This window comes from Gekko japonicus, unplaced genomic scaffold (genome assembly GCF_001447785.1).
Source record: "Gekko japonicus isolate JY-2015 unplaced genomic scaffold, Gekko_japonicus_V1.1 scaffold55, whole genome shotgun sequence".
Lineage (NCBI taxonomy): Eukaryota > Metazoa > Chordata > Lepidosauria > Squamata > Gekkonidae > Gekko > Gekko japonicus.
The window spans coordinates 268819-279837 of NW_015160837.1; the positions used below are offsets into that span (position 1 = coordinate 268819).

Here is an 11019-nt window from a genome sequence, read left to right on the forward strand (position 1 = left end):
TTTGTGCATGCATGCAATCTGTAACCATATCACATTCTCTTCTGTAGTTTCTGCAGCTATGAGGGAAAGGGACTCTTGCAGAACTGGGTTGCCAGATTAAACCCAATGCATGATGAGTTTCACAACCCCCCCTCGCCCCCCCCCCCCCCCCCCCGGCTTGGTAACAGTATAGCTGGCAGAAGTGTGAGGGGGGCTGGAGCCCATCACGGTTTGTGGGTCTTCAGAAAGTCCTGTTCCATTCATAGTAGGTACAAAAGCCACTTTGCTGAGGAAGGATTGGTAGACTTAATCCATCCAATGTGAAGGATACCTGCCAGTTCAGAAGAAGCCTTGCTTTCATGCCTCTTCTTGAAGAGGTGCTGTGTATTCTAGCCAGGTTCAACAAAAATGAAGTTGTAAGATTTTTTTTTTTTTTGGTTCTAATGAAACCAAGGTGCACAGTTCGTTCTTCCGACGAAAAATCCAATTATCTCCATTTAGTGAGAAATAAGTGACTTTATGTAGCTTTTCCCCCCTAAAGGTTAGGTATTCTTCTAAAGGTTAGGTGTTCTTAACTTGCCTCTGCATGATTTGTCTTCAAACAGAGCAAAGACCCCCTTCAGCCACCTCATTTTTCTTTTCATCAGAAAGGCTGGCTGTAGTTTTGTACCCAAGGTACTTCCTCTTTTAAATGGACCAATTGAAGATTAAGCCAGAAACAAACTCACACCACGGTATTTAAACCCAGCCGATCCGTAACTTCCACTGTAACCTTTCCATTGATTAAATGCTTCTGAAAAGCCTCACCTCTCTGCAGCCAGGAGCAGCTGGAATGTAAAATGATAATGCGCAAGTTGCTAGCCTGCATTTTCATTTACTAACAGTATTAGTGGCAGCTGGATAGAAGGGAGATAACCGATTAAGAGTTGTGGATTTGACTTTCTAGTAGGGATGCTGGGGACCCAGTTAAGTTGGGGGGGGGGAGTTGGCACTGACAACGACTTAGCAAGGGTGTATCCTCTCTCTTGCCTCCATAATAAGGTAAGCGTTTATTGAAATCACAGAAAGCGAGATTCTTCTCGGTACCCAAAGATACCAATCCGTTCCAACAGATTTGCAAGACAAAATATAACAGGCTGTTTAAAACTCCCAGAAACGGGGTCTCTTGAGACCATCTTTACAACTGACAAGATTTCACAGCATCAGTGAATAGGGAGAATGAGCAGAGACAGTGGCAGTTCCTTCACTACAGGTATATAGGCCACAACAATAAGGGTACAGTCAACTTTTCACACTCACTCTATGAAGGTCTGCCTACTGAATATACATCAGTCCCAAGCCAACTCAGTGGCAGTTAGTGATTCTGGGTGCCGTTACGCCCTTTTATTGACACTCGGCTTCCCAATTTGCCATTAACCTCAAGGTACAGATTCCTACTCAGTGTAGGGCTTTCTGACTCCTGAGAAACCTCTACACTCAGATGAGCTGGCAAACCTATTGCCATTAGTAGAACCGTAAAAGAAGAAACTTAGCACCTGTACAATTATCTGTGTGTGTACACAGACACACACGAGTTCTGTAACCAAGGGAAAAACCAGAACTATGAGGTTCAGCATAAGCCTTTTCTCCTGTGTTCAAAGCCTTCCTGGTCTCATTTGACACAATCACAGAAAGCTTCCCTAGAAGGATTAGCATTATCCAGATGGAAAAGCAGAAAGACGTGTTATCCCCTCTTAAGCACTTCCGCATTCTTTCCTTTAATGAACTGCAAAGAACAAAGGGAAAATGTAATCCAACAGCCATTTACATAATTACCACCAGGGTAAACAATGTTGCAGAGGAACTCATAATATATCGACCATTTTTTAAAAAGTACAAACACAAATGGCAGATCACCGGGGCTACGGTGGCCCCCGGTTATTATTCAACAAACTCATTGAGCAGCAGCAGCAGCTTGTTAAAAAAAATAAATAAATATCAAGGAATGACAAAAAAAGGAGAGAGATCACATTTCCTTTGGCATTTGAAAGTGATTTACATGACTGCAAGAAAAAGAAAAAAGAAAGCAACTATCACCAAATGCGTAAACTGGATGCAAAGAGATCCATATCATCCCCCCCCCCGCCCCGTGTGTGTGTGTGTCCCAGTAACTTGGAAGTCATGGATAAGCTTTGATTGCTGCAGAAAACAAACCCTGCGATTGGTTAAGCTTACGCCCATCTCTTCAATTTCTCTATTTTGCATCAGATGCTTGACGGTTATTGTTACATGACTGATCAGCAGAAGGAGTGATGGAGTCGTCGTAGTCCACTGTCTGATCTTCAAAACGGACTGTATACTTTCCTATCTACTGTACAGAAGAAATATCGGAAAGCAAAACACTGTAGTCGCACTTGATATCATCCTCCGACTGTGCCCTCATATCTTTGCATTTTAGCTCAGAAGTAACTGATGCAGTTCCGTAAAGATATTGTAACTTCCAACAAAGATATGAGTGTTCGGAGTTTATAAAACTAATGATTCAGAGGTTTTAGATCTCTCGGGATGAATAAAAAGATGGACTATATACAAGTGTTTTAGCAGACATCAATTCAGAAGAGACTTCTACTGGCTTTTAACATATGTACAATTAAAAAGAAGACGACTTCCAAGTGTCAAACCACGGAAAATGCAGAGAGGGACATCTAAAACTCTTTATAAGCAACCCCTACCCAAAATTATGTCCAAAATTCGACTAGGAAGCTATTACCAAAAATCTGATTGCACCACAGCAAATACTGGAGAAAACGGTGGCATTCTCAGAGTTAACAGAGAATCAGTTCTTCCCAGCAAAATTCATTCTATCCAGAATTTATTGGAAGAGGTTTGATTTCTGCGTAAGAAACAAAAGAGCAGCTCCACTTGTTTGTGCTATGTCCAAATATACCAAACCTTTATACAATAGTGTAGAAATTACAATGGTTGAAACACTTTTACTGGTTATTCAAAATATACCACCTGGAGTGGAAAGCTAGGCTACTTTAAATGGCACATACCCACAAAATTCTGGAGAGGTTCTAGTGTGATATTGTAAGTTGCGTGTGCAGCTGGGCGTATGGGTGGGGGTGGGGGGGGAAGGGGAAAGGAAGAGGCGTGGGATTGCTATTCATCATCGGGCGGTGAAAACATTTCTGAGTAGGCCATCCTTTTGAACGATGAGCACGTCCGGAAAGTTTTTAGGAAAAGTTACAAGAATGAATAGTCAAGTACTTAAAAGGGTGCTCTGTTCAGTTTACCCTACTTTTTTGTTTTTTAAATGTCTAAGTAAAGTACAAGCATGCAAATACAAGGTCAGTCCACAGGCACGCAGGATCCATTTTAAAAAACGGTTAAGGTAGCTGGGATGAGTGACATCAACAACTGATGACTATGGATACAATCAAGTGACGTGGTTCTGAGTAATTCTTAAAGTTCAAAATCCTGACACAAATTCCTGCTAGTCTTGGTCACACCGCTAACTCTAAAGTAGGCATGTTGTCCCCCATTGTTTTAGCCAAGCTCAAGGAATTTACAATATTTAGTAAGAAAAAATTAAAGTATTTCCCCCTCTTTTTTTTAAATTTACACAGACGTTTAATTAGCTTTATTTACAGAGCATGTTTCTTTTTCAGTCTCCAATAGTGCCTAGATAGCATCAGGCAAGAATGCCAGTTTTAAAAGAGAATCTATATAGAAACCTAAAAATAAGAGATGGTGGTGCTGCTCCTCGAGAAAGGGTAAGCTGGACTACAGAAGCAGTTCTCTGCACATGGCTCAGTTACTCAGAAGTAGTTCTGTTGCTGTCTCTACATCCCAAGATTTTGATGACAAGGCCACTATTACTGCATTCTGTAAAGAAAAAGGAAAAAAAGGAATCAGAGCATGCAGCTTTTCTTTACACAAACTCAGAACCTAGCCAAGAAATTACTCATATTATTTTGATCTCAGAAAATTAACCAAAAATCAAGCCTCAAATTAATTTCTCTGAACTTTCAGAGTCACCAAAAACTGTTCACCATGGTGTTAAGTGAGCAGAAAGGGGGCAGAGGGGGGATGAGGCAGGGTCAGCAAGTGCATCCTTGTTTGTCTGAGACTTACCCTATCGAAGCCCATAGCACAAAGGTTTTCTATCTTTTTGGTGTATTCTGGACTAGAAACTGGTGCTCCAGCATACACATGCGCCCAGAGTCGAGCTGTCTGTTTAAACATTTCTGGATTTTGTTTGTACTATGCCAAAGAAAGAGAGAAAAAGAAAAAGTGAACTCTTGTTCAAAAACACAAGGGGAACTTTTGCATTCAAACCAGCGACACCCGTTTCTGCAAGAAAGAGTCTTCAGTCTGGCATTAACCTGAGTATTAAGGAAAGATATTTCTTTGTTCATGAACTGAGGTTATTATGAGGTTTTCAGTCTGGGTGATTTGCTGCTTTTGATTCTTGTTGTTTCTGCAGGGTTTTTTTTTACTCTTTTATGCTTGATTATTTTATGCTACTTCTTTTATTAGGCATGTTCTACAGGTCTCTTCAAATGACCATATCCTTACACAGCTATAATTTCTGTGTAAGTGTGTACGGACAGGGCCCCAGTGAACAGATGAGGGGAAATCCACCTGCTGCAACTTCACATTGACCAATTAGACACACGCATCACAGATTACTGTGAACACAGAAGCGATAGGCATGGAGGGAATTATCCCTGTACAAAAAGCATCCTTTAGTTGAGTTCCGCTGCTGAGATCCTGAAAGTGCTCGATTGTGGGCTATTCTCAACTGAAACCTGTATGATCTAAGAGACCCGGATTTGAAAAAAAAACCCCGCTCTGCCGCAGAAACCTGCAGGACGACCTTGGGCCAGTCACATAGTCTCAGCCTAACCCACCTCAAATGGTGGAGTTTGTTAGGAGAATGAAGTGTGCCTCTTTGGGTCCCCACTGGGAACACAGGTGGGGCACAAACGAAGTCAATGAATACACACTTCCGAGAGACACCGGCACATGAGAACATCTGTGGAAGATACACAGGAGTTGTAGTTCCCCGCAGAATGGTTCAGCTCTGTTCAGTCGCACTGCATTTTGTATCCTAGCACTTTTCAGGCTGTATAGGCAGTCCGCTGGCTGCTCACTGCTTTACACAAGTCACTTGCAAGGCACAGCTTGGGCACAGTGATTAACTGGATTTACCCTGCAGGCTTACAGAAACGTACTACTGAAAAATATTCAACAGCGTCAACATAACCTGGTGTAGGAAATTGCTCTTGTCTTAAAATGTCACACATATGATAGCAAAATTCCATTTCCACAACAATGAAGATGCTAGACGATTGATTCCACGTTGCACGTGGCTACAAACCTGGTAGCAAGAATCGAAAGCTAATCTTAAGCAATTAGAAACCCAACAGTCTTATCGTGTTGGATGACACATTTCCCACATTTAAAAAAGAAATCTGTTTTAAGAACATAAGAACATAAGAGAAGCCAATGTTGGATCAGGCCAAAGGCCCATCCAGTCCAACACTCTGTATCACACAGTGGCCAGAAATACCAGGTGCCATCAGGAGGTCCACCAGTGGGGCCAGGACATTAGAAGCCCTCCCACTGTTGACCCCCCCCCCCCAAGCACCAAGAAGACAGAGCATCACTTGCCCCAGATCCCCTATCTATACTTTTCTGTCATTATCAGTAGAAGTGTATGCGCTTCAGTTATTCTAAGAAATTGCCTCCTGAACCTTCCCCCTCCCCCAAATACAAAACTATCAAGTTAAAAAGACTTTGGGAGAAACTTTTTTCTAGTTTTCTGACCCCAGGACTGTGATAAAGAGACAGATATTTCAATATTGTACATTTCCAGCCTCCTCGTGCTCAAAACGGGAATTTATTTCACTAGCGTATTTCCTACTGATTATACTTACTGTGAGAAAAAAACCAGGAAACTACACTCCTGATCAGCTTGGGAGCCGCCAGTATCCTTCTGGTGGGGGATATGGGAAATGAAGGAGGAGACCTGGGTTTTTAAAGCTGTACCTGATTTGCTACAACTGCATCTTGTGGATCATCGGGTTCTGCAGCTGCCAAGAGTGCCTGCAGTGATAACAACACTGTCCTTAGAGTCATTGCTGCTGCCCTGAAATGCAAGTTTGAAACCGTCATTTCTTCTACCATGTCACACAATTAGCACAAATGAGGTCACTTATCATACAAACATTCAGGGCTATTTTTGGGCAGGAACGCACAGGAACGGAGTTCCGGCTGGCTCCCAAGTTGGCCACACCCAGCAGGAAATCATTAGCATAATAGGCCACACCCAACAGCAGGAACTCATTAGAATTGGCTACATTAGGGGTGTGTGGCCTAACATGCAAAGGAGTTCCTGCTACAAAAAAGCCCTGGGTTTTGACAACAAACAAGGTAAACAGAATAACAAGCAAAAGGTGGGTGTGGCTGGATGACCACACTTCTGGTAACATGGGAATGCGGCCTAATATGCTAATGAGTGGTGCCGTCAGGGTGTGTGGCCTATTATGCTAATGAGTTTCTGCTGCTGGATGTGGCCTATTATGCTAATGAGTTCCTGCTGGACTTTTTCTACAAAAAAAGCCCTGCAAACACTGCTAAGACTAATACTGCAGCCATAGAAGATATAACTGAGTATTTCAACACATCCTTGCAAGGGCCTGATGGCTCAGCATACGAGGCACAGCCCTTTCCCTAATATCAGAACTGCTGCAAAAGAGAGAGTGCAGGTTGCTTTGTCAATAATTGAAACAGAACAGCATCACAATGCTCCCTCTGAGGCAGGGGTGTCAAACACGCGGCCCGGGGGCCAGATCAGGCCCCCGGAGCGCTTCTATCAGGCTCGCAGTGGAACCTGCTGTCTTCTGCTTCTTCTTCCAGTTCCGCTGCTCCTGCGTCATTGTAGGTTTGCAGCTTACAGATACACACCTGAACAGCCTACTCTAGATTACAACAACACAGACATTTTGATGTAATAATCCAAAGCAAGAGGTGTCAGTTGTCAAACACTGTTAAACAAAATAGTGCCAGAGTGCTGTTTTAAGCATGTTTTTATTTTAAGTAAATAAAAGCCGTTTGTGTCCTTTATAAAGTTTATATCTCCGCTACCTGGCATTACATTTTATGACACACATGGTCCAGCCCAACAAGGTCTCATTTATGTCAGAGCCTGCCCTTATAACAAATGTGTTTGACACCCCTGCTCTAAGGTGTGGCGTCCTGTGAGCAAAAATCCTACTTTGTGAGCTCCTGGCATTAAAAGTTGTGAGTGAGCGATTTGACTGCTGCATACATTAAGTTTGCTCTGGATTCATCCTTCCTGAGCTAAGACAAAAATGTGTGAGCTGGAGGCTAAAAAACGGAGCTAGCTCACACTAACTCAGCTTATAGGGAACACTGTGCAACAGGCCTCTGTGCAATAGCATTTGGGATACATGCTTTCACATTAGCCATCCAAAGGAGCTGGGGATCCATGAAGATTTGTGGGGAGCATCTTGTTTCCCCCATTCTATCCCCCCTCCCCACAATGTTTCTTCTTTCACTCCCTTTGGCAGCCTCCATAACCTGTCTCCTTTCACTGCTTCCTATCCCACTCGTACACCTTTATTCCCCTCCCCCAGTTTTCAGCTTTCCCCCATTCCCTGCTCCTGACAGCCTCCCCGGCTTTCTTCTCTCCCATCTACCTACCTTTTTCTGTTCTCCCTCCAGCTTCTTCTTCTCTCCCCCTTCCAATTCCTTCTTTCCCTCCACTCCATTTTTAACCTTTTCCATCCCTTCCACCATTGACTGACAGCAACTAAAGTTGGGAGGCTTCAGTGATACTGAACATAGAGCCCCGTGGCCAGAAATGTTTCCTTGGGGGTATAAATAGGGGGCAGTTTAGCATGGTGGCCTAACCTGCCGGCAGTACCGTCTGCACGGTGGCTCCGCTACAGTGGCTTGCTCCAAAGGGAGCCATGGCTAAGCAGGAGGGAAGGGAGAGGGGCGGTTGCTGCGTGGCCTCACCGGATCTTCCTGCTTCCGCAGCCGGAAGGTTTGAAGGGAACATGCATGTTAGGAAACATGTCTGTTCAGGGCTGAAATCTGAGGATCTGAAGCCTGCGCTACAAACTGCCTCTTCCCTTGCAAGACAGGGGTGGGAGGAGAAGGGCAGAGAGGAGAGCAAGCCAGCTAGCCAGTCTTCCTCAGTGGGATGGGGAAGACCTACCAGGAGCAAAAATCACTGAAGTACGAAAAGAGGCAACCTGTAGGAAGGCAAGGAGGGGGAGGAAGTTTGTGAGCTCGGTGGGGGCGGGAAGGGAAAGGGGGGGGAATGCTGGTCAGCCCAGGGCTCTTTGGCATCCTGCCCCCTCCCCCTTCCTGTTGTGTTTGCTCACTCACGCCCACCCAGCCTCCAGGCAGCACTTCACCCACCATCGCCTGGAAATGGTGACTGGAAACAGAGCTGCATGTGTGGGATTCACGGCCCATTGGAGTAAGAGGAGCATGACACCCGAAACTGAGGAACCCCCACCTGCACGGGGTGTGTGTGTGTGGCACCCTCCAGGAGAGGGCAGGGCACATCTGTGAGGGGGCATTGCCTTTGCTAGGTCCCCCCCCCGCCCCCCAGGCCCCCCCCCCCCCCCCGTGGCTACAGGCCTGGAAACACAGTCTCCCAAAATCTCAGCAGGCATTCATCTCTTGAAGGCAAAGATGCTGTATCCGTTACTTTGGTTTATTTTTAATGCCCAACTATGTATTTTTTTAGATTTCAGGTTTTCCTGCAAATCAGGGACTTTCATTAGGTTTGCAGACAAACTCATCTTGTCTGTCCCTGGTCCCGTGCTGTGTATTTTCTCATCCACGTTCTCGAGGGAGGTTCAGAATTAGATATAGTGATTGTGGCCTGGTTCTCACTGTGGTCGTAAATCTACATCTGGCTGTGTACCATTTCAAACTGTAGACGGGGACCTGGAATGATGGAATACTTTGCGGGGGAGGCGGGGTTCCTAAGCAGAGGCAGGCAATGGCAAACCATCTCTGTTCCTCTCTTGCCTTGAAAACCTATGGGGTCACCCTAAGTCAGCTACGACTTGACGGCACTTTCCACTACCATTGCTAATACATAAAAACTAGTATGTCAGGAAGAAGGCTAGTTTTCTGTAGTGGGATTGTACTGTATAGAAGAGCATTCCATCATGCAAGCCCTCATCATCTGTACTGTAAATGGTTCCAGGCAGGTTCATCATATCAGTGAAAACTGAGCTAATACTGTATCAGAACCCAAGAGTCTGCCATGCAGTTTGAATAGGAGCATTTATTGATACACAGAACCAGATTCAGGCTAAGTTTTGTTTTGGTTTTTTTACTCCTTTGGTGCTACGCTAACCTCTGGCATGTGAGGAACACTATTTTATTTATTTAAAATATTTTTAGCCCACCTTTCCCCAACAGAGTTTAGTCAACCTACAAAAAGACCCCCAAAGGCAGCAGCAATAATACACATCGATCATTAAACAGTAAATACTGTATACTTGTTAAAAAGATGTGCTCTTGTATCTATGCTTTCCTTCCTTTTGATCTTATTCAAAATGAAGTTAAAGCAAGATTCCTACCTATAAGGACACAAACATAACCAAAATGAATGGTGAGAAACCCTATTATCAAAAGTGGCTTTACACAGGAACGTTCTGATAAAAGTCTAAAAAGCAAGATACCACCAGTCAGCATCTGGCAACCTTCCAACCTCTAACAAAGAATAGACCCATTGCTGCACAGTGTGACACTACTACACAGAGCACTCCATCTTGTACAGCAAACAACCGTAACATTAAACAGCTCATGCATTCTAACGGCTTAAGCAAGAGAGGTTCAGTTCAGATTCGGTGATGCTCCTTCCACTGCTCCATGGTTCCCACTACCTATGATGTCCAAATTTTGCAGGGCTAAGATCCGTACTAACTTTCAAACCAGAGTTTGGGAGTCAAATCTAATCACACCTTGCCAACTTGGATAGCCCCAAAACTATGGCTGGTGGAATCCAAGGAGCAGAGAAACCCATAAGCCACTGAACCGAACCACTAAATTTTTGTCAAGCCATTCAGTTTCCGTTACCATAGCTGCACATCAGGTCTATGGTACTTTTTTTTCCTTTTTAAATGTCAGGTACAAAAGTATGTGGATCACATCCACAATATGTGGATGGGAGACCACCAAGGAAGCCTGGGGTTGCTGTGCAGAGGAAGGCCATGGCAAACCACCTCTCTGCTCATCTCTTGCCTCAAAAGCCCCACGAGATGGAACTTCATGGGATCACCCTGAGTTGGCTGCAAGCTGACACTATGCTTTACCTTTACAGAAGATGAAAATAAACAAACATGTCTGTCCCACAAATCACTTCTGCCTTATTCAATATTTTGCTCTAAGAGACCATCATTTATTTTAAAATGCATCTAATGAAACTGCTGTTTACTTACCATTGATCTTTTAGGATGTCCAAGCATATAGCCCCAGTGACTGAGCTAATATTAGGATGCCATATTTTGGTGATAAACCGCACCTAGAACATTAAAGCTCTTATGAAAATAGCTGCTAAACAACATAACTGGAGCATTCCAAACAGCTGCTATAAATTTTAATGGAAAACCTATATCCCAGTTCTCATCATCCTGTGTCTGGACTAGACTATTTCAGAATGCAGGGCAGGCTTCAGACATTTAATGCACCTTCATATTTTAAAAAGCCCTGCAGATCAAAAATGACATGTCATGTGTAAAAGGGTTCTGCCCTCTCCTTTGTCTCAGTACAGTGCAGACACTTCAGCTACTGCTTGTGAGAAGTAGCAAACACGAAGCAGGTTATCTGGATTACTTTGGGGGTAAACACCTAAATTAAGAAGCCAGGGTTACATCCAGAGAGAACTAATGACCTGGTAGATAAGAATGGAACCTCTGGTTGCTTAGCAGGGCTTGCAGTGTAGCAAGGCCACAGAATCCAGCTATCTCTGCTACTTGCTAATTTCTTTCAAAGTTGTCA

General features: G+C 44.0%; 1 protein-coding gene across 1 annotated transcript in view; it reads right to left on the bottom strand.

The window, feature by feature from the left end:
- Window positions 1–162: 162 nt before the first annotated feature.
- The window catches only part of UBE2K (ubiquitin conjugating enzyme E2K), a 39944-nt gene continuing 29087 nt past the window's right edge, over window positions 163–11019 (bottom strand). The window contains exons 4-7 of the mRNA XM_015418367.1: window positions 10461–10543; window positions 6016–6115; window positions 4096–4224; window positions 163–3846 (exon numbers count right to left, since the gene is read on the bottom strand). Of these exons, the coding sequence (XP_015273853.1) occupies window positions 3772–3846; window positions 4096–4224; window positions 6016–6115; window positions 10461–10543 (387 nt within the window). The 3' untranslated portion in view covers window positions 163–3771. The remainder of the gene's footprint in view (window positions 3847–4095; window positions 4225–6015; window positions 6116–10460; window positions 10544–11019) is intronic.